This window comes from Egretta garzetta, unplaced genomic scaffold, assembly GCF_000687185.1.
Source record: "Egretta garzetta isolate BGI_Z169 unplaced genomic scaffold, ASM68718v1 scaffold145, whole genome shotgun sequence".
NCBI classification, from domain to species: domain Eukaryota; kingdom Metazoa; phylum Chordata; class Aves; order Pelecaniformes; family Ardeidae; genus Egretta; species Egretta garzetta.
The window spans coordinates 1272470-1295595 of NW_009259687.1; the positions used below are offsets into that span (position 1 = coordinate 1272470).

Genomic DNA, 23126 nt, shown 5'->3' on the forward strand with positions numbered 1-23126 from the left:
ATCAGGAGAAGGAGATAAGTCAGGGTCCTGCTCGGGGAAGCAGGGGAACTTGCTGCTGAAACAGGTCCCTGTACCAGCACAGTATGACTGCAGACTGCACCGCTTTGGTCTGATTAATAATACAGAGGTGGCATGGTTGACCACACGCAGCACCACTCAACCATGCAGCTAGGTCTGCAGCAAGCACTGGTGGAGATGGGTCTTTGCTTGCCCATGCAGCTGATAGGGAGGAGTCCTGGTGACTCCTTCAAAGATGCAAGTCTTGGGGTGACCGCCCTGCCTGGGAGGGGAGCTCACCCTTCGGTCTGATCTGCACTCACATCCGTAGGGGCTGCCTGCAGGAGCAGAGGTGGTGCAGAGCAGACAGAAATTACACGGGACATGGTAATACCGTGCTTTACCATGCAGCATATGTACAGTCAGAGGCTTTCTTCAGGAGCTGGGTGGTTGAATAACACTTGAAGGAGAAAATGTTTGCGCTGAGCCCTGGTGCTGGATCCTCTGTTCTGAACAAGCCTTGCAGTTGTCTTTATTTTTTTTGTATGTCTGTCTGCAGAGCGAGAGCGATAATTAATGCAGAATTGCTCTCCTGGGTTCTGGCAAAGCCAATATGAATTTTCCAAAGTCAGCTTGGAAGTACTGAAAGCGCAGTTTTAGGCAGGGCTGCGGGTCGAACGTTTCTCCATTTGGCTCCTGCTACTTTGATTGTCAAACATCACATGAAGCGTTTCAGTCAGCGTTGAAGTGAGAGCATCAGTCGAAACCAGGGAAGTGCTGGACATCAGGAGATTACATATTCCAAAAAATTACTTTAGCTTGACCTTGGAAGAGGCGGATGGCCAGCATCAGATTTATATATTTTTAATGCAGCTTTTCATTTTTAACTTCTTTCAAATGGGCTTTTTTCCTTTATAGATCGATCTTTCCACAGTGTTTTGCAAATGCACTGGTCATTTCCTAACGAGCCAAACAACTTCATCCTGCTTCTTAAAATACCCCAGTGAGGCCCAGAAGGGATATTATTCCAGCTTTGCAGTCGGGGAAACCAAAGCCCAGAGAGGGTGAGAGTTTTGTTTCAGAGGTGCCAGGCAGTCACGTTCCTCATTACAAGCACTGGAAAACGGGGTTACTATGCACAGAAGACCACAGGCGTTTGGAGAGCTGGAGCTCCCGTCAAACCCAAGGGCCATTGGCCAGGAAAATGCTCCTCATGGAGAAGCACCGGGAGGGTTGGTGGAAGGGACCGCGTCTGGGACTGATGTGGGCTGGGTGGGTTGCTGCCACGTCACCTCCCCGGCAGCACGGAGCAAAGGTGAGAGGGATGCTTGGAGTCAGGATGCTCAGAAGCTGCCAGCCAGCGGGGTTGGGAAGAGGTGGGTGTTTTAGGAGGGGACCTGGGTTCTTTGACGGAGCAGAGACCACACAATGGCTGGTGGTTTTGCTTGTGTCTGTGGAGTGGAGGGGGGTGATGAGATACATGCCGTTCGCATGCCTGTGCTCCGGGCTTGATGTGGTCTCGCCGAGCAAATCAAAGCTTTTGCTTTGAAGGCGGCAGAGGGGGAAGGGAACCGCCTTTGTTCTGCTCTTTGGAGAGCGCTGGAAATCCTTCAGCCCAGAAGACTGCACCCTTCATTACCCTCTGGGTTATTGGCCCCAGGTTGGAAGTATGGCTCTGTCATGTGAAGTATTTGATTATTTATATAGTTAATGTTTAACAGAGTTGGAGTATTAGAATTAAACAGGGGACGAGCTTCCAACTTTGCATGGTTAAGGGCTAATAAAACTTCTCTGATCCAGTGTTGTCCTTTCACCAGAGGGGATTTTTATCATTAGCTTTGGAGTGTTAAAAAGAGATCTGTATTTGAGGCAGATTGATCTGTTGGCTTCAGACAAAGTGAACGTGCAAAAGTGTCAGCTTGAATACCCAGTCAGCGCAGATGCAGGCAGCTGCACAGTTAAAGGTGAGTTCAGTTGGTGACTTCGGTGGCAGTAGTTGGGTTCAGCATCCTCTGCCTTTGAGACTGGGTGATGTCCGCAGCCCACTCCCAGTGCGAAGGAGCTGAATGCAGGCTGGGCAAACGATGGACTGGAAGGTGGAGGCTGGCAAGAGGCTGGACTGACCAGCATTGGCTTTGCTGCTTGTGCCATCCGCCAGTGTGCTGTTTCAGCTGTCGACTTGCTGCAGGACAGCCTGGAAATGTCAACTGGCAACCCTTCGGTCATCGCATCTTCCAGGGGTGTTGAGCTGGGATAGCATTGCCCAAGTGCTTGGTGTGGGGATTGCGAAGGTGTGCCTGGGGCTGGTGTGGTCCAGAGGACAGTAGAAGGGGACAACAGTTAAGGCTGGCTGAGCTTAACGGAGCCTGTGATGGGATTGATGTAGCAATGGGTTTGGGTTTCATTCTCTGCAGTTTAGTTTACTCAGATGTAGAGGTCTGGTGGTGTCTCCCCCAACACACTTCATACCCATTGCGTGTATCCGGTAACACCTCTTGGTGGCACAAAGCTCTGAAAGCTGCACTTCTTACCAATTATGTGATTGGAGGTGGTAAGGACACTAACATGGGTTTTCATACCTTCATTAAGGGGAAAGCTGAGGGATAGGGGCTTTGTGGCATCCTAGAGGTCTCACAGGGTGGCGTGGTTGTGACTGCCCCTGAGGTTTACTCAGTGCTGTTGCTCAGCATTGCTCACTTATAAATCAGGTTGATTTCTAGTAAACCACCAGGACCAAAGGCAGCCATGACTGTGAACTCACCACCTGTATTTTAGGTGTCCCGGTTGTCTGCTGTGCCTTTTCTTTCCCTCTTATCCCCCACGCACTCCTGCCTGCACAAATGCCAAGTATACTGGGAATGTAGTTTGCTTCACTGGCCCAGTGTACTGATGCGATTGATAACTCACATGGTGCTGGCGACAGCCATTTTTAATCCTTTCCTTATGGTTGGAGAAACAAGGGGGGATGTATGAAAGCAAGGCTGTTGGAGTGGCTGTTGCACGGGTGGAAGATCCACAGGTGATGTTTTGCTTTTGCAAATATACATGGTGAGCGTGATGGGAGCTCTCCTCCTCATTGTCCTTCCAACCGTTTCTCCTCATTGTAGATGATGTGGGAAACTGTGCTGAAGGGTTTTGTGCCTCCAGTTCCACCTGTGAGCATCACCTGCTTGTTGGCTGGATGGAGCAAGACTGCTTTCAGCTCTCCTGAGAAGTGTTGGTCTCTTCATCCACAATGAGTTTGTTTCTAGGTCCTCTAAACAAGGAACTGAATTGATTTTGAAAGAATACACCTCTTCTGTAAGATGTCAAGGTCATGATCCATGAGAGCAGCCTGTAGACAGATGTGTTTGTCACTAAGATGCACTTAGCTTTTATTTCAAAATTTCTGTTTTTATTTACATTTCACCTGCTAGGTCCCAAATTTGGTGCTTCCTCCCCTTGAAGATGGCTGAGCCCTTGACCTGCTGTAGAAGCCTGTGGGGTTTCCATCTCCTGCGGAGGAAATGTGTAGTGTGGAAATTGGCTCCTAGGGGAAACAGCAAGTGGAAAATGTAATCCAGAATAGAAGTATGTATTTTTTTTTTAAAGACAAGTGGCAACCTCCTGTCCCTCTGCTGTCCCGCACGCTCCCCATCTATTTCAGATTTTAATACATTTCTTGTTTATCTTGAGGAAGCAAATTAATAAGTAATGGCAATTGCTCTTTAGAGAGAGAGAGAGAGGCTGCTGAAGGTTGCTGTCATTTTAATTTGGCATGTGTGTTGTTGCAGGGACTGTTTGCTGTTGAGGTGGGCGCATCAGTGTCAGAGACAGCAAAATGTGATGGTTCCCTGCACGCACAAGCGTTGGGTGTAAAGTCTTGCAAGTAGGTCTCTGAGCAAGGGAGCTCGTGGCTGTTGGCACAGCAGGGGGATTAAGCTGGTCTTGCTGGGAGCTTTGGGGCTCCCATCACCTTCAGCTCTGAGTAAGTTTGAAACCTGGCACGGCTGGATGGGCAGATCTTCCCCATGCATTGGTGGGCAATCCCTAGCATTGCTCTTCCAGGTGAGCATCATTGTCCCATGCATGGTGCTGGCCAGGTCTCAGCCCTCTTTCTATGCCAGAAACCTGCAGCTGCTTCCTTCAGATACCCACCCAAGGTGATGCTGTGTTGGGTTTGGAGGTGGCCTGGCCCTGGGCACTGTACATACCCCTTCTGTGGGAACACAGAGATGATGGTGGACCCTGGCTGTGTGTGCATCAGGGTGATGTTAACATCACCAAATGACTGAACCTGAGTGCTCAGAAGCCCTAAGCTATGACAAGAAGGATCGGATCTGCTTAAAAGGTTAGGAGCTTTGGGAAGAATACTGAGTTTGTTCTGCACCTTTCTGTGTGGTTTTGAGCTCGCATTTGCATCTCCTTGAGGTGCCTGTAATAGCCAGGCTTCTCCTGTGACCCCACAGGTTGGGGGCTTTTCCGATTGCCTCCTCACTGGCTCGCATGTTGGACCAGCGTCCTGGTGGGGGCTGAGATGGCACCTCTTGGAGGAGAAGATGGCCTCTTTGTTTTATCTCCTGGGTGTTCCTCATCTGCAAAACCCGAATGTGAGGGTGTGTAATGCCTGATGCACAGTCGGTGCAGCAAGCTGTGGGAGTTGTTAAGCAGCTGCGGGAAGCGGGGTTAGAGCATCCAGCATCGGGGCAGGATGGAATCCACCCACACAGATCCATTTTCAGGTGTCATCTTGGCAAGGATGACTTCCCCAGTGTTGGCCCTGACCCCTCTCATTACAGCAATTTAGTTTGCAATTATGTGCCATGTTCAGCCCAGCGGCCGTGGTTCCTGGAAAAGCCCCACTGTGGGAGTTTACCCAAAACCTTGCAGATATTCCAGGTTGAGCCTGAGAATTCCTGGGGAGGCAGTGGCACAGTGTGGGCTCCTTGCATCCCTCGCTCCACGCTTCCCAGCTGGCTGTCCTGCAGCACTCGCCTTCGCTGCCAGCCCCATCCACCTCCGTTTCCTGGCTGAGGTTTCCCGGGAAGAGGGACCCTGCTTCTGGCTCAGCACAGGGTGGGGAAGGTGGCGGGTGCTGCCCTCAGGGGTGATCCCCAGTGGGGTGCAGCTCCCCAGCTGCGCTCTGGTGGCCAGGACGCGTCACCCATGGTGTGTGGCTGCTCCCCCTTTTTTGGGGGGTGTCCGTGGGTCCTCTTTCAAGGGTCATGGGAAGATTTCCCCTCCTGCTTTCCAGTCTGAGCGGGAGCACGGTGTAATACTTGGGTTTTGTGCTGATTACGGCGATTCCTAAAACCCTTTGCTGAGACTGTGGGTAAAACCGCCTTCTCTCAAATTACCGGCTTCCCTTTTCAAAGGGAAGGGAGGAGTCAAGTCCCCAGTCGCTCATCTGGTTTTGCTTTTTACTTTGTTTCTGTCCCGTTACGCTGAGCTCACTGCATTTTTGGTTGCTTCCAATTCCAAATTCAGATAAATCTGCTGATAACCCTCTGGCACGCGTGGTGTCCGCTGCCAGGGAGCTCTGCCTGGCTGGCTCCACTGAGGATCTGGGCAAACCAGGAGCTGCAGGAGGCTGCAGCAGTGGGGCTTTTGGGTTGTATTTCAGCCAGCCAGCAGATAGTTGGCTGGGATATTACAGGCTCTTCCCTCTTCCCTCTTCCCTCTTCCCTCTTCCCTCTTCCCTCTTCCCTCTTCCCTCTTCCCTCTTCCCTCTTCCCTCTTCCCTCTTCCCTCTTCCCTCTCATAAAGGGACTTAACCCTCTTCCCTCTTCCCTCTTCCCTCTTCCCTCTTCCCTCTTCCCTCTTCCCTCTTCCCTCTTCCCTCTTCCCTCTTCCCTCTTCCCTCTTCCCTCTTCCCTCTTCCCTCTTCCCTCTTCCCTCTTCCCTCTTCCCTCTTCCCTCTTCCCTCTTCCCTCTTCCCTCTTCCCTCTTCCCTCTTCCCTCTTCCCTCTTCCCTCTTCCCTCTTCCCTCTTCCCTCTTCCCTCTTCCCTCTTCCCTCTTCCCTCTTCCCTCTTCCCTCTTCCCTCTTCCCTCTTCCCTCTTCCCTCTCATAAAGGGACTTAATTACTGAAATAGGTCTGTGGTTAGAGGAGCTGGAGACTCTCCATCCACCGCCAGAAGGACCTCATGCCACATAATGGTAGAAAACCACCGCTAAATGGTCTCACATCACGCTTTTCCCCTTTCCTTTCGGTCATGTGTATTTAGCGTTAACTGTGCAACGTAGGTTTCCTTTTGTTTTAATTGGGACGAATTCCAGAGAGAAGGAATGGATCGCTCCCTCATTTTTCTTTCTACTGTAGCCCCAGCCATCCCGATGACAGATCTTGTCATTACACGGTGTCGTTTTAGATGTTTGCACTGCACCAAAAGCAAACGGAGGAGGCTGCAGTCTAGGCTGTGTATTGAATAACAATGTTTTTCCAGCAAAAAAAATCTGTGAAGTTTTTAATCAGAAACATGAGTTCTGCAGAGGCAGCCCATACACCGCTCCCTACCCAACAAAGTGTTGGCTCGCGTCTCTCTGGGTATCAGCTTTTGTGGCCCTTTATGTTTCTGAAGGCTGAAAAGCTATGGAGTCATCCTGAACTTGAAAAGCAGGAGGGGTCGTGTTTTCCCATGTGTGGTGGATCCTCCAGGACAGCTTTCCAGCTGCAGGCTCCTTGCTAAAGCAGAGGTTTGTGATGTGCGGCTGGGAGATGCTGGGGACAACACGTGTCCAGAAGGAGCAAGGGTAGTGCTGAGGGGCTTGAAATCATGGCACGGGAATCTGTGTCTCGTGAAATGTCTGCGTGCTAAAGATGGTGAAAACTGCTGATGCAGGAGAGTGGAGCATCTTTGTCAGGCATCTGTCTCCCAACCGCCTTCCTTTCAAGTGAGGAGGGCTGCTGGGGAAGTCTCGGCTCCGCAGACCTCCCGCTGCTTTCCTAACTTCTCAGAAGGGTCATGTGAAAACTAATGTGATCAAAAGGAGGTTTTAAGTGTTATTTAAAGCGTGATGAGTGTTCTGCAGAGGGTTTTCATTGTGCAGAATTGGGCGATTGGACTGCTCGTCAGCCGTCACCCCAAACTTCGCTTCAGGGTCTCATCAGAGAGGAGATACTGGCAACTGAGAACTTGTTAGTGGTTGCCTCGCTTGGGTTGGTCTTGTCCCTCTTCCATTTTTTCTTACAGTGCCTGGACATGCTGCCTTGCTGTTGCCCTCCGAAGCGTTTTGAGCTTCATGGATGGTGGTGGACAGCGTATCAGGGATCCCTTTTGTGATACAATTTGTGGGGTTTGAGGAAATGGCCATGCCCAGGAGATGGCAAGGAGTCCAGCTGCTGTGGCACAGCCTGTGGGCTCTGTGGAACTGATTCTGTAGTTGTCTGAGTAATTTGGGGCATGATGTATAGTTTGGTAGGACAGGAGGATGCCCAACAAAAACCTGGTCCTTGTGGAAGAAGCGGAAAACTCATCCACCAGCAAGTTGAACTGGGCTTGGGAGCTGCCACAGCACACTTGGATGCTCTGCAGGTCTCTCCACTGTCAGATTTGGTGCGTCTCAGATACCCTCAACACACTTCAGACACGTGATGGATGAAAACCTTGCAACCCTCTAGGGACGCGCATAAGTGTTGCTGTCCCTCCTGTGAAGGACCAACAGGGGATGGGGGACCCTGATGTGCATGCAGGTATCTTGCAGGAAGAGCGCAGAGCCAAGATGAAGATGTGGGAAGCATGATGTGACAGCAAGTGTTCCCCCCTCCAAAGCGTGGTCCTGCTGGAGGTCTTCATGTAGCTTATGCTTCCCCAGCTCTGTGCAGAGACCCCAGGGACAGGAATCATTTGCTGCTTTCCCCAGCACTGTGGGGCAGATGTTGACACCTCATGATGCAGAGTCTACCACCCTCTCACTAGACGGTTCCTCTCATTTTGCAGCTTATGGGTTGAAAGAAAGCTGGAAAAACGTGTTTTTTTCCACATGAAATCAAGGTGTGTGCTTTTCCTTCACCTCAGTTTTTGCTGGACATCAGAATTCAGCATCAACTTTCCCCAGCTTGACACCCCCCCGCCCCCCATCTCCTCTTTTGGGATTGCTCTGGTCAGGGTTGTCACCAAGGGCTGGTGACCAGCCCCACCACTAGTGTGCAGCAGTTATTTGAATTACTCCCTGTCCTGGAATTAAAGTCCCTTCCTTCAGGAATAATGAATACACTCACAGAGTTTCCCAAAATGATTCTGGAATAAAATGTCCTCAGAGGAAGCTGATCTGGAATAGCAATTGCTGAATAATTTATTCTGCAATGACGAGTTAATTTCCCTATATGGAGCAGCCCTAATAAGCGCCAAAATTCAAGCTTTATTAGTTTGGGGTAGGGGGGAAAGGAAACCACTAAGTTTTTGTGAAGCTACTGGAGAGAGCTAAGCCGTTTAAGTATAATAATATTTCTTCAGTATAAAAAATGTTTGGCTGCAGTTTCCTCAGTGCAATTGAATAGCAAAAAAAAAAAAAGTGGGTTTATTATAAATGGGGGCTGTAAAAGTTGGCAGGAGAGGGGGGTGGTCCCAGTGCCTGCTCCTGGGGTCTGTGCCCAACTCCTGAGTGGGGGATGGGGAGCAGAAATGGCAAAATGGTGTCATCTCAAAGATTTTTTCCACTTTGGGGGAGCAGTTTCAAGGCAGAGCCTTTTTCTGTGCTTAACAGTGAGGTTTTCAGGAGGAAGTTAATTGACCTTTTCAGCAAATCTGTTGCTGAGGCCATTACCACAAATGCTGTTGCAACGCTTCGTAAATATAATGTTCGTTTAAACAACATTGCCAATAACTTAGAAAGTCAGACTTTATCCTCCCTTTGAAAAAACCAGAGCTATTCTTAGTGGAAAAAATGTCTTTTTTGGGAAGAATTTGGAGCAGATTTTCATACTGAATCTAGGCTGCCTCATTCCCTCAGAAGGCTTCAGAGGGCCAGGAAAATTATAACTAATAACTTCCCTATAAATTGTAGAGCTGCTATTTTAAGGTCTGGTGTCTCAGGGAGGAGCAGGGTGGTGTCCTGCTTCCCTCCGTTGCTGCGCGATGCCCTGGTTTGATTCTGATCCTTGTTAGGCTGGCTGCCGGTCCTGCCCCGTGCAAAACAAAAAATGTGGGAAGAAAACAAGTCAGGAGGCTCTCAGGCTTAGTTTTGCTTTTGGTTATCCATATTGGTGGGTTGAGTTTGGGTTTTGGTATGGAGGTGGCCCGCTCTGGAGCTGGCTTTAAATAGCAATATATGCATTGAATGCAATTTATCTTTGTGTATTTGGAGACAAAATCCAAAGCTGCTCCCCAGCCTGAGGCCAAGATGGACCTGGAGAAGCTGCCAATACGGGAGGGAGGCCGCGTCTTGGAAAAGCAGGTCAGCAAGGGGGGCAGGTATGTAGAGAGAAAAGGATGTCCATGGCTCTGGAGCAACTTCTTCCCCAACTAGAGGGTACCCAGGGATGAGCCCTTAAGCCCGGAACAACAGGTTAAGAGTTTTGGCATGAGAGGTGCTTCACTTTTAGTGGTCAGGATTATTTTTCTGTGGGGCTAAGGGTGGCATGAATTGCCACATAAAGAAGGATGACAGAGGGAAGAGCACCGTTCCGCTCGCTTTTGACAGCGGTGAAGATCAGTGATCCCATTGTAGTGATACTTGCATGGAGGGCTAAGAGGAATTTTCCTAATTAAAACCCTGTTATGTACTAGAAGCCAGCTTCTCAGCTGTTGGAAATCTGGATGGCTCCATTGAAGTTGGGAGATGACCCCAGCTCAGCCTTGCGTGTGAGTTTTGGCATCTCCCATCAGTTTCCTTGAGGCAGCTGGGGTGGTGACAACACGGGGCTGGGTCTGCTCTGCAGCAGCCTCGACTGATGGGACGCACGAGCCTGGAAACTCCAGCAACAGTGAATTTCCTCCCCATGGATGTTTTCTTTCATGCTTGAAAACAGCTCTGCATCTGTTAAGAAAACACCTGAGCTACAACAAGGAACCACGTTGCTCCTTGTTCAGACACGGCCGCTCATGAATACAGGGAGAAGAGGGGATGCTTTTGGGACGGTCATGGAGATGTGTTGCTTTTTCTCCCTTGATGTAGAGATGGTGAGTTCACCACTTCTGCCAAAAAATGGACTGCACATCCTCATCTTTCTAATTTCTCATGGTTTTAAGAAAGCTCTTTATATTCAAGCTTACCATAAGATATACTGTAGCAGTAAAGAGCAGAGACTTGACAGCATTTTTCCACCCCTTACTATGTGAGCAGCACGTTAGCAAAGATGCGGTGAACGCTTCCTCTCTTCAAGCCCTTTCTGTTGCTTATGCTGCTACAAAAATGGCATTTGGGTTGGTTTGTGTTAAATCTGAACTGCTAGCAGAGGAATTCAGCTTGCAGGGCTGCACGTTAGCAGAGGAAATCAGTCTGAACTTTAAAACTGGTTGTGTTTTTTCCTTCTTCCCCCAAACCATATGTCTTTGGAGCAAGGGTTGCGCACCTGGGTAGATTAAAAACCCATTTGTTGGTGGTGGCGGAAGGATGTGGAAGGTGATGCTGGGAGGGGTGGTCTTGGCTTTGGGGGTGGCAGCAAAACCCCCCAAAAAACTGTCTGCAGGTTTGGATGGGCAACAAAGAGCACTGTGGGTTGGGGGGGGAAATGGGGGAACAGTTTTGAATATTTTAGGGGAACGTCACGGAACGGGACTGATCTGCTGGAGCACAGCCTTGGTCCAGCCACCCCCCAAGCTGGGTAGGGGGAGGGAAAAAACCTCCATTTCAGGCTCCTAGATAAACAAACACCAGAAATCTTGTAAGGGTAATAATGGAAATCACTGGGAAATTGAGTTAATACAAGGGCATCTGTGTAAGTGAATGCTCGGGACAGGGAAACGGCTTTGTCCTTTAACTCTAGTAATGCTGGAGCAGATGGGAAGCGCGGTGTGCTTCACGCATTAGCTGGCTCAGATAAAGAGCAAGGCAGAGGCCGGTCCTCGTGGCTGATTAGAGGTTAACAGGGATAGAAACCAGCGGATTGACTCTTCATTTGCAGGAGGTGTTGTGGGATCAGAGCAGATGGCAGAGAGAGCGTCCCTCCAGCTTACTCAGCTGCTCGGAGGAGCTTACGGCTCCCTCCAGCACAAACAGCCCGGCTTGCATCTCCTCTGTTTACAGCTGCAGCTCGTGCTTCTTCCCCAGCCTACCCGGAGACACAGTATTTCCCCTAAACCTGTGGTAGTTGGTGTCTGAAGCTGTAGGTACGTGCGGGGACTCTTGCAGGCACGGTGCATCCTTTCCAACTCGGCTGTATCCCTTTGTTACGGCTCCTCCGGCATCAGCTGTGCTGTGGGCATGGCCTTCGCAGCAGCTATTAATGGTCTTCGTTAGCTCTGCAAAGCCAGAGGTGCTTTTGCAGGGTGGCAAGGACCAGGAAAGGACAGGAGAGCGGTGGGGACCGGGGAGGAGGTCTGCAAGGGGAAAAAGTACATCAGAAGAAGCCTGGCTACGTTCTGCCAGGGCAGCATCCTCCGGCCAGCCATCGCCTGCCTCCTTCATCCCTGCCAAGGTCTCGCTCAACGGCAGCACCTTTGCCTGAGATCACAAAAAGAAATCGCTCTGGGGAGGAGGGAGGACGTAAGCTCGTACCAGCTCTGCTCATTGACTCACTGGAAGCCCAGATTCCCTATTTTGCAAGGGAGAAATGGCAATTGATTCAGCCTTACCCTCTTTCTTTTTGTCTGCCAGCGCTCTGAAAAGGCACATTTTATCTGTGTGTGACAACACCTGCCTAGGGTGCCTCTCATTGAGCCGCGCTGAATCAAAAGAGCAACAAGAAAAGTGGGTTTAATTGCACACATCTTCAGCGGAGTCTTTCTTGCACTGGCAGTACAAAAGGCCAGCCCCGTGCTGGTTGAATGGAGCCCGGGAGGGCTGGGGCGCGCCGTACTCTCCGTTACTATCGGAGGCAGATGATTCACTTTGCTGGAGCATTGTCATGTGCAAATGAGTTCATGAGCCCATCTCCTTTCCAACTGCAAGGTCAGGGACTCGGCAATTGTCAGCATCAGCCGGCTGGAGGAATTGATCTAGAAGCTGGAAAGCTTTGGGAGATTTTACTAACCTCCGCTTCCCACCGCGCAAGCACACCGACACCTTCCTCCCACGGGTGTTGTCTATGTTACAAATATTGACTGATTTTAAGTTCACGTTTGGAAAGCTGCTGTTTCGAGGCACGGAAATGTGACTGAGAATGGCTTATAAATAACACTCGGAGCAGCAATTATTATTCATTGCTAGTTATGGCTTTCACACAGTGGAAAAACAAATGGTTTTTCCACTAGGAGCTGGAGCTGCAGTCCATTTAATCACTAAAGAGCTTGGAATCGCTTTAGTTTAAAATACCTTTCCGCTGTGGTTTGGAAATGTAAAAAAAAAAAAAAAAAATATTTGGGTCATGTTAACCTAGTGTATATGACTTGCGCTGAGAATTTCAGTTTACCTCGTCTACATCTGCTGAGCCCCATAAATATCCCTGCATTCATTCCCATTCGGTTTTGCAGAGCTCCTGCATGCCTGAAGGCAGAGCTGCCCAAACAGGGACCTGAAATGGGGTTCTGATTAGAGGTGGGGTCCTGGGAGCTTGGCACTTGGGTGCAGGAGCACCGAGGAGGGGGAGCTGAGCCGCTGTCCACTGCAGCTGCCCCTCTCCGGCTGGGATGCAACAGGATGCAGCTGGTTCTCTTTGGGAACCTGCACGGGTGGACTTCCCATCATGTTGCTCCTAACGGAGCCTGCCCAAAATATCAGCCTCAGTTACTAGGAGGTCACTTGAGGTTTTGGCAGCCAGAAATGGGGGTGAGTTCCTTATGTACAACGTCTGTCTGCATCCTGCCAGTGGTCCTTGTGCAGGGGGGTGGAGGCGGTTGCATGTTTCCCTCTGCAGAGCTGTTCCTTGCCCCACTTTGAGGTTTCCATGAAGACTAAGAAAAGCCTTCAGAGGAGGCAGAGGAGCCACGGTAACGTGAAGAAATGATCCCCATGTTACCTGTGCGTTACTAGTCCCCATCCCCTTGCACAGCAATGCCAGTGCAGCAACCTCAGATGCTCCGTGCTGGTCCAGGGTTAGGTCCTAGAGGTGGCTGCTCTGGCGAGGCGGCTGCCTCCCCGGCAGGATGGCGCTAACACCCTGTGAAAGGCAAGCGAGTGCCACGCCTGGGAAGAGCGAGCTAATTTTTCCAAATGGCACAACTTTGCGAATGACAACTGTGACTTCTGCCTGGGCTCACGGTGTGAAATCTGGGGGATGGCTGTGAGCAGCAACTGCCAGAGGGAGCAGAGCTGAGCTCTCGAGTTCCCGGCTAGTGTTGTAGCTGCAGGGCCCTCCTCTCCCTGTTCCTCGTGGGTGTTGCAGGGCTCGAGGTGACACAGTTATGAGAAAGGAGGGAGTTACGCCTGGGTTTTGCTTGTTTCTGGGGTTTAAATTTCCACCTGTGGTCTGCCCGTCCCCAAACTTCAGGTATTTCAATGTAACCAGCTTGTGCATTGGCTTTACCTTCTGTGGTTTGCTGGAGGACCCAAGACCAGGGGTTTCCACAGCCAGCCCGGTGGTGGGTTGGAGCTGTAGGACAGGCTGGTAGTTTCTCCTGATGAGTGTCTCTGCGTTAAAAACACCCAGTTGAAAGACTCTGGGTGCCTTTACAGAACTGGAAGGGTTTGCAAAGCTCCTTTGGTTGAGTAGGTTTAGAGATCAAAGAATTCTCCACCTTGGTTAGGTACTTCTGTTGAGGCCTTAACAGTCTTGTCTTGATAGCAAAGCCTCCTGCATTGGAGGTTCTGAGGTCCTTCTTTTTGGGTCCATGTTCCTCCCAGCCTGCAGGGTTTATCAGGTCCAAAGTGTTGCCCAGCTGATGAGTTTGGAAGTGCCACTGGTGGCACTGGTGCTCACAACCCCACAGGAGACATTTCTAGTGTTGGTTTCAATTTAAATGTCCTGTGGGGCTAATGCAACATCAGAGCTGAGACTCGGGGGGGCAGATCTGCAGTGGCAGGGAAAAGGTCCTTCCTTCGGTGTTTTGTCCCCGTTTGGTGGGTAAGTGGGATTGGGAAGTAGACGTGCTCATGGTGCCCTATGTGCTTGTGAACATTTGCAGCAACTTTCTGTGCTCTTTCTGGGGCAGGTATGAACGCTCAGCTCCTTTTGCAGCCTGGCTCACAGGGGCATCCTCCAGGAAGCATCCGTGGTAAAAGTAGGGGAGGCTGTTCTGGGGCAGGGAGGAGGCGTCGGCGTTCTGGGGACAAAGCTGGGGCTCCGATGGTGTGTAATGAGTCTGTAGTTACAAAGATGATAATTATTTCTTTTCCATGGTTTTCAAGCCCTGGCACTGTCAGTTTGCTGGCAGCAAATCAAACACCAAGTTAGCTTATGTTAAGGAACAGAGGATGAAGTCCTAGATAAGCACTCAGCTGTAGGAACGTCTTAAATTGAAACGTGCAGGGGGAGTGCGGAGGAGAGTATGGTTTTGCTCCCAGGGCTATCCAGACCCTGTGTCTGCAGCCAGGGCTATGTTTCTCTCTGCTGGAGTGCCGGTACCGCCTGCCCCACATGCTGCTTGGGACGTGAGATGGGCACCAAGGAGGGTACGGTGACAGCTGTCCTTCTCCAGGGTGACCTGTAGCCTCTCAGTGACTGTAGCCTCAGGGTTTTAAGCGGACCAGGCATGAATGCTTTGATGGACGATGGAGTAACCAGACTGTAATCTACCCTTTAACCACCAGTCTTCTCTGGGACAACGATACCCATCTCTGCTGAGCTGATGAAGCCATCTCCCACCCATCGGGTGCCAGGGTCGGCGCTGGGTGCAGACCTGGCCGTGGAGCAGGATGCCGCGTGGTAGCTGCTGGCCGACCTCCTATTAGTGTAAACATTCCCAAATAATGCTGCGGTTCCTGCCAGCTCCTCTCTCTCCCCCTCTCGCCGTGTTTAATTTCTGACTAAGCTTTAGATAAATGTTTTGTATAGAGTTTCTAGTTTATCTTAAATAGACCTGCTGCTACCACAGCTAAAATCTAAACCAACGCTTGCCTCGGGGCTCGAGTGCCAGGTGAACTTTGGCAGTTCCTGGCGTGCTGAATAGTCCTGTTCCACCTGCAGACCCCAGCTACGAGTTATGAGGACCGGCTCTTGCATTGGATGGGGGAGCACAGCTTTTAGGATGCCTGAGAGCAACCTGGGAAGTATCTGGGCAAATCTCTCTCGGGGGGCCAGATTCAGACCACGGTTGATGTATTTGCTGACTTAGACCTGTCCGAAACAGGTCATTTGGTTAAACGAGTTCATCTAGCCTTACACCAGTTAGCCCCAAGTGGGGTCTGGCCCACGATCCTGGTAAAGTAAGCATTCGAAGGCAGTGTTTATGGTTAGTAATTTGTCTTAGAGGGTTTTATATATATATGCGTATGTGCCTGTGGGTGTACGTATGCATATATACATACATTATTGCTCAGGAACGTAGTTTCCAATCCTTTTAACTTGTTAAAAAAGTAAACTAGAGAGAAACTGGCAGGGAGTCTGAGCCGCCTGCCAAGTGTCGCAGACCAGAGAAGTGGTAAAACATAAACACTTTGGAGGTTATCCTCGGGATTTATATACTTTGGCTGCTGGGGGATGGACTCATGTGAAGCAGGGAGGGCTCATCAGCCCCTGGCCACGCTGCTCACGAAGCCCAGAGCCTGGCACCGCTGTGGCCACGCTTCCACCCCGGCAGTGTGCGAGCAAGAGGGCAGCGCGGGGTTGTCTGTCCCTCCTCTCCCGCTCCACTGGCCGTGCCGGGTGGGTTTCGGGCAATGGCAGCTGAACAGGTCTGCTTCCCCCTCCTCTGCACTAAAGTGAAAGCAGACCTCGTTGACGCTTAATCAGATTTGAATGTGGTTTTTGGCGTGGCTTTAAAGAGACTGGCAGTGAATAGCTGGTTTTGATGCCATTTATTAAAAACCTCTGGTAGAATTTGTCTCGGAAAGCCTTTGTGAGAGCTGGCAAACGCACAAGGGTTTGATGCAGTTAATGTATTTTAATCTTCACCCCCCACCACCCCTTCTCCTTTTCTGTCACTAATTGTAGGGCTCTCAGCTGTCTGCTGCCTTCCCCGGGGGACAGCAGGCAGGCTCTGCAGGGACCTCTGCACAAACACGGGCTTAATATGGTTGCGGTGGCACGGAGAAAAGTGAGCATCCTCTTCAGAGAAGAGGGCTGGGGCAGGCGGCGCAGGGCACCGGGTCCCAGGTACCACGCCAGGCTCTGACGTGGGGCCACTGGGTGGCCCCGGCCATGTTGATTAACCTCCTGGTGTGGCCTCATTCTCCTTCGAGCAGCGAGGCAAACAGTTGGGGGAAACAAAGACGTCCCTTTTCCAGGAGGTTGGGCAAGTGCAGAGTGTTGGCGTTGGACCTCCTTGGCAGCTGGCTCCTGGGAAGAGCTCCTTGGGCTTTCAGGTTGTTTAGGGGGCATCCAGTCTTTTCTCACTGACTTTATGCGTCACTTGCTTGGTGCATCCACCTTCCTTGGATCCAGAGGACCTTCTGAGCCTGTTTCTCACTCCACATGCATTTTGGACTTGTTGGGACTTTTTTTTTTTTTTTAAGGTTTGTGCCCAAAGGTGCTGCAGCCCCTCACGTTTGCCTGAACGATTTGGGCTGTCCCTACAGCCCAATACACAGCACATGGATCCTGCCGAGAAGCAGCTGGCTTCCTGGCCACAGCATTTTGAGGAGAGCTCAAGAGCTTGCAGGGGAACAGCAGATACTGCTCAAGGAACAAACAGTTTGCCCCTCAGCCTGTGGTTTGGGCTGTACATTGTTCCCATCCTTGCTCCCACTGCGTGGAAGAGCTCAGAGCTGCCCTGGAGCACTCTACCTGGTTGAGGGACTGAAGTTGGGGTTGCGTTGCATTTAATTTGTGGGAGTTTTTTGTCTGCCTCATCAAAGGAAAGAAAAATTGGCCTTTTTCTGCCAGCCCTCGCTCATGTGAGTTAAAAATTCAGTGAGAGGCAGGCGTGGATGAAGATGACTCCCAGGAGAGAAGCGGTCTGAGAGACTCTTAAACAAATGGGAACTGAGCGGCTTTGCTTGTCCCCTGAGGGTTTGGCTGTTAAATAAACTCGACGGAGAGCCTGGCTGCATGTGTGTGTTGGTGCAGGAGTGCCTCTGAATGCAGGCTGGTGTTGCTAGGTGTGAGCCACCAGGATGGCGTGCATTGAGTGGTGCGCTCCTTGACATAGCAGTGCATGAGCTGTCTTGGTTGGCCCTGTCCACCTTCCAAAGTTTGTATGGGTGGTGGTGGTCAGAGGGAAGCTAACGTGGCCTTTCCCTCTTCTCCTGTCTCTCTCCAGGGTTCCACCTCAGTGGGACGGTAACAGAGCCAGCGACTGCGACAGAACCAGAGATGACCTATAAGGTGGCCATCAGCTTCGACCGCTGCAAAATCACCTCAGTGACATGCGGCTGCGGGAACAAGGACATTTTTTACTGTGCCCACGTCGTGGCGCTTTCACTGTACAGGATCCGCAAGCCGGACCAGGTCAAACTCCGTCTTCCCATCTCAGAGACCCTTTTCCAGATGAACAGGGACCAGCTCCAGAAGTTTGTTCAGTATTTGATCACGGCGCACCACACCGAGGTGCTGCCCACCGCCCAGAAGTTGGCTGATGAGATCCTGTCATCCAACTCAGAGATCAACCAAGTGCACGGTAATTCCTCTTCCCTCCCTGGGAGGCTCGGCACTGATTCACTCTGCATTTGGGGCTGGGTTGGTGGTTTCACACCGACAGTGGTGGCCTTTGCTTTGCCGTGTCTGTCTGTTGCTGCACAGAGGGAGGTGGCGGTGTCAAACTGACATTAATACATGGGTGTTGGGACCACATTAATGTTGGCCACGTGTTCCTGTTCTGCCCTCTGTTCTTCTTCGTGTGTTTATCTGTCAAACGCTGGCTTTAACAGGCAAGAAAAGGCAGAGCAGGCAGGCTGGAGGTGTATAAGGCACAGCTTAGAGCAGGATGGAGAAGCACATTTAGTCCCCAGCACAGAAGGATGTGGTGATGGGACCCCAGGGAGAGGGAGGTGCGGTGGGGATGTCGCTCCTCCAGCACATGGGGACACGGTGTCAGCCCAGCCCTGCACGTTGCTAAGTCAGATGCGGCTGAGCCGGCGGGAGATAAAGGTTTAATCTCCATGGGCGTTAATTTGCCCATAATAAATGAGCGCCTCTGTCCTGACCTACTGCACAAAGGCAGCGGAGATGTGTCCTGGGGCTTTGCGTTTGGAAGATGCTTTTGACTTCCTCCCCTGGAGAGCACCAGCCGGGGGATGGTGCCCATCCCAACCCGGCTCCACCACTGGCCCAGGAGGTGGCCCAGGCTCCCTGGGGAGCTGCCCTGGGGCTCCATCAACCCAGACTGGGTGCTCCCACTACGTCTTTCCAAGGAGCCCGGGAGCTGAGGTTGCCCAGGGTCTGCAACAATGAGCCGCTCCCCACCGTGCCTGTCCCACCAGCTGTAGAGCGGAGATAATAAACACTTATCTGCCACGGAAGGGCGTTGGGGGGATTAACATATGCCTGTTAAGTGCTCCGAAGATGAAAAGCCCCATATGCAGCCTAAAATAGGATCTGAACTGGTTGAATCCACATGTAGAGGTGAGGCCAGGGGTCCACCTCCACCGCAGGGGTGATGGCAGCTCTGATCTCAGATATTTTCCCCTCCCCTCCCTCTAGATGGTCATTCTTGCTTCTACCTTGGGAGGGGTTTTTGTCTTCTCTGCTGGGCCACATCTGCTGCGTGTGTGGTTGTGCTCTAAATTACTGGTGGGGGGTGGGCGGGGGGCAGTTTCCTATTTTTTGGCATTAAAAAAGAACGAGGAGCTGTGGTACTGCAAGAATCTGGTGAGGTCCACTCCCTCCCTGAGCTGATCCACTGAAGCTGAGGTTGGGCAAGATCCTTTCTTGGCTATTGTTTGAGGCTGCTTTCTCCTAAGCAGATTGACGAAAAGCTTTTAAGGCCCTGAATATTTATTGCTCTGGAGTCAGCAAAAGGCTGGTGATTGAGAGTCTTACAAAGATACAGATGTTGGCTCCAGTTCAATATCTGCCTCTTGTTTTTACAAGTGGTTTTAAAAAACAAAGCAAAAATTCTCTGTCCCTTCAGACTCGTGCAAATTCACGCACTCCAGCGTGTGATTTTGAACCGATGGAGATGCATTGACTTACCCAGCGGAAGGTGGCACCTACCCAACACCCATGTGGCTGCCTAGCTGGGGTCACAAGCAAGTAAACACCTCTGCAAGCAGGACTACAGCCTGCTCTCATCCTGGGGAGGGATGCAGATCAGTCTTAAGATGATGAGATGATCTAAAGATGATCTAAGATGATCTAAAACCTAGATGTCGCACCCTGTGAAAAGGCTCAAAAAAACCTCACATTCAAGTTGAGAGTGATGTTGTCCAGGGCTTTGGCTCTTGATCCTGGACAGGGTTGCAAGCTTTGCCCTCCCTGTCCTGCCAGTGAAGTGCAGCTGCCGTGCAACTACATCGCAGAGCTGCTCGAGCAAGGAGCCTGGGGCGAGAAGGGCTGCAGACCTGTGGGGCTGCCTATGTGGGAGCAATTTGGGGGCTCTGGTTGAAGGGGATCCAATTTTTTTCCTCACCTTCCCCTTCCCAGCTGCAGCTCATGTGTTCATAGAGGGCCCCCTATCCTGGGATTTGAAATCCTTCAAGGTATGCTTTACGTAGAGCTTTATAGGCTTACACATGCATTTCTTGGCCGTGTCTAGTTCAGACCCTCGGGGTCACACCTTCGTTCACCTCTGGGTTGAGGCCTAGCTGGCTTTTGGCAACTTCTGCAGCCCAAACAGTAACCCAGTGTGTGCAACACCCAAGGTTATTATGCCTTAGAGCAACAACAGCGTGTCCAAAAATATCCTTTCTTTTTTTACCCCCATTTCTTCTGAGGAGAGGTCTGTTGAGCTTCAGATCAGCATCGGGTCTTCCCCACCTGCCTCTGGTCACCCAAGAGGCTGCTCCTTCCATGTCAGTGGTGAGCATGTGGGATGGTGGAGCTGATTCTTCACCTCGAGAGCACTCCAGCTCGCTGGGGAATGCCCCCTTGTGCAAGGGGATCGTCTGATTTTGTAAAATAAGGCTTTCAGGGCTGCTCCTTCTCCCCCTGCAGAGCCTGAATGACAAAGAAAATTACAGGCCATTGTCTGGCGCGATCATCTCGGGCATCGGAGCTTTGTTCCTTGCAGGAGCCTGTAGCCGCAGGCTGTGCACCGCATGCCGATCTTCCCGGCTGCCTTCCTAGAAGGAAATGCAAACTATCCAGTAATGACGGAGTCTCGGAGCTCAGCCAAGGCGCTCACGTGTTCTCCAGGGATTCAGTCCAAGCAGAGAGCCTAGGTGTGCCTGCTGCTCTGCTCCCCTCCTGACCTCTGCCTGCTTAAGTGGATCGCGTCTCTGCTCTCGTAGCTGGCTGCAAAGGGCAGCGTGCTCGCAGTGAGGGCGTCTTGCGTGGCTGCCACATCCCCGCTCGGCGTCTGAAGTGGCAGCTGGGGTGAGGAGACTGGGATGGGTTTCAGTGCTGCTGTGTCCCCTCCCCAAGTGTGTTCCCACCTGGGGACAAAGTCAGTGGCGTGACTGTCCGGCACGGAGCAAGGCTGCAAGGTTGTCATTGCGCCAGCAAATGTGACCTGCGGCTGCTTGGCCTTTCCTGGTGGGGTGGCTGCTGGGGGCAGCCAGGACCTGCAGCTGGAGAGCTTGGATTCAACAGCCAGGCCTCCGACAGAGTGAGGAGCGTCTGGTGGTGGCCAGTTCGGCACCTTGCTCCCTTCACTCCTTCCAGAGCACCAGCCCAGGCCTTGCGTGGGTTTGCTGCTGGGCCAGCCTGACCTAGGGAACTGCAAGCTGCAAAAGTGGCTCAGGGCCACCAGCTGTGGTGGGATGTGCCGGGGATAGGTGCGCCTTTGCCGTTGCGGCAATTTTTTTTTTTGCATTGCCATGCTCTACCACCATGAACCGTGGGAAGAATATGTCTTTCTGAGGCATGAATGAGGAACAGAGAGCGATTGCTTTGGTGCGGTAAGATACTGCAGAGAGGGCTGGGAGATATTGGCGAGGGCAAGGCTGAGAAAAAGCACTGAAATGGGAATTGCAGGCAGAGAGGTATATTTTGGAGGCAAAAGCAAGCAATAGGGAGGAGGAGGAACTCAGAAGCACCAGTGAGTCCCAGGAGCAGAGCTGGGTTTCCTGCTCTCGCAGCATGAATCCAACATCCAGCAGCAGCGAGTGCCCAGGGTCCAAGTCAACCTTGGACTTGGGAGGTGGCATTCATTTCCTCTTGTGTTTTGATTCATGCTTGTAGGGAATTGTTTTCATTTATTTTAAGAGGAAGACAGGATTAGTATGGCGTGTATGGGAGGAAAACTGCTGTCTCAGATATGTCATCTGAGCTGGACTGGGATGCCTGGGCTTTGGAGGCAACCGTTGGATTCTTCCTGAGGGCAAAAGCAGTCTGTGGCCATGGAAGAAGAGGAAGCTGGTGGAGACCACTGCAGGGACAGAGGCGGTGGTCATTAAAGTCTTTAATTAGAAGCTTGAAGACAGGCGAGCTGCTCCGAAGACTGAGAGTCCCTGTGGGCCCAGAAGATTTGGGGCTTAGAGGTGCCCTTTGTGCGTCATTGGTGAAGTCTACCCCTTCCATGAGTGAGGAGCAGGAGGTTTTGGCAGTCCTGGTGTTTGCAGCTTGGTAACTCCCCCTGCTTGAGCGGCGCTTGGGCATGGCAGGGAGAGCTGCTGCCCTCGGCCCAGGAGACGTGGTCAGGGCAGTCTGTCTGCCCCACGGAAATGGCAGTGGGTGACACAGTGTCTGTGGCGCTCAGCTGATGCCATCGAAAGGCTTGGGATGCTCTTCTCAGCCAGAAGTGGGAAAAGCCACAAAACATCTGCTGTCTCACAGTGCAGGAGCACCTCCCTCCCAGAACAAGCCAGCGGTGAGTCAGTCTGAACCACCAAGGGCCCCTATGGTCCAGCAGGGTCTCAGGATCTTCCTCGGAGGAGAGGACCTTGAGAAAAATCTTAGTGGGAATAGTTCCTTGGGCTTTGGCATGGGAAAACCAGATCTGCTCATGCAAAAGCCATAAGGAGCCCTCTGCTTCATCTTCTCGCTTTTGTCCCAGGTGTTTCTCAACCACCTTGAGCCCTTTCTTCAACTCCTGGGCTAATACCATCCTTCAGCCTATTTTGCTCCTTGTGCACAGCAAGTCAGCTGCCAGGTTGGCCGTGTGGGAAGTCCCTGCCTGCTTCTCCTGCCGCACTGAACCAGAGATAATGTTTGAGGAGTCCGCAGGAGGTCTTTATCTTTGAGGTCATCCCATGACAGCGTCTGGAGGGCAGCACCGGTAAATCTATTTGAAATTCTGCCTTCCTGCTGGGGAGGAGGAGAAGGTCAAGTCTCCAGGGGATTCGTGTTTCTGGTTGCTGAGCTGATGTGAATTTAAGGGAAAATAGCACACCTGAGTGCTGGAGAGAAAGGTTCTGCTGCCGCCTCTTCCCCCTTGTCTTGCAGAGCCGCTGTGGCTGCTGAATGACCCCAGAGGGCAGGTGCAATGCTTGACAAGGCTTCCAAAGACAGCCAGACCCATTGCTGATACCAGCTGGCCCAGAGAGCTCCGGGCCATCGTGCTGGGAGCTGGTCTGGCTTCACTTGCCCCACCACTGTCAGATGGGTGTGAATCTTCAGGCCGCCCTGGAGGCTCCATCCAACCTGCCTCCCCTTGAAAATGAACCGGGAGCCTTGGTGGAGCTTGGCTCCTCGCTTTGCTGCTATTTTTAATCCCTCGTTAGAGTTCATTTCCTTTCTGGTGCCTGGTTATTTTCTCTCCGAGGTTTTCTGCTGTTTGTTTATTTGTCCATGTCCTCCCCCTTCCCGAGCTGTTCCTTCACATCTGTTTTCTCTCTGGATGCCGACGAGGCAGCCTGGAGGTGTTCATCAATGCCACCACGTGCAGTCATGAGATGGCCCTTGTGAACCGCCACCACGATGGCCAGCCCCACTCCGGGCGGCTGCGGCTCAGCCGGCTGGCAGAGCCCCTCCCGGCA

The 23126-nt window shown here is 51.6% G+C and overlaps 1 protein-coding gene across 1 annotated transcript in view; it reads left to right on the forward strand.

Moving 5' to 3' along the window:
* Positions 1 to 17409: 17409 nt before the first annotated feature.
* The window catches only part of ZSWIM5 (zinc finger SWIM-type containing 5), a 30905-nt gene continuing 25188 nt past the window's right edge, over positions 17410 to 23126 (forward strand). Inside the window, exon 1 of the mRNA XM_035894233.1 lies at positions 17410 to 17728. Within this exon, the coding sequence (XP_035750126.1) occupies positions 17425 to 17728 (304 nt within the window). The 5' untranslated portion in view covers positions 17410 to 17424. The remainder of the gene's footprint in view (positions 17729 to 23126) is intronic.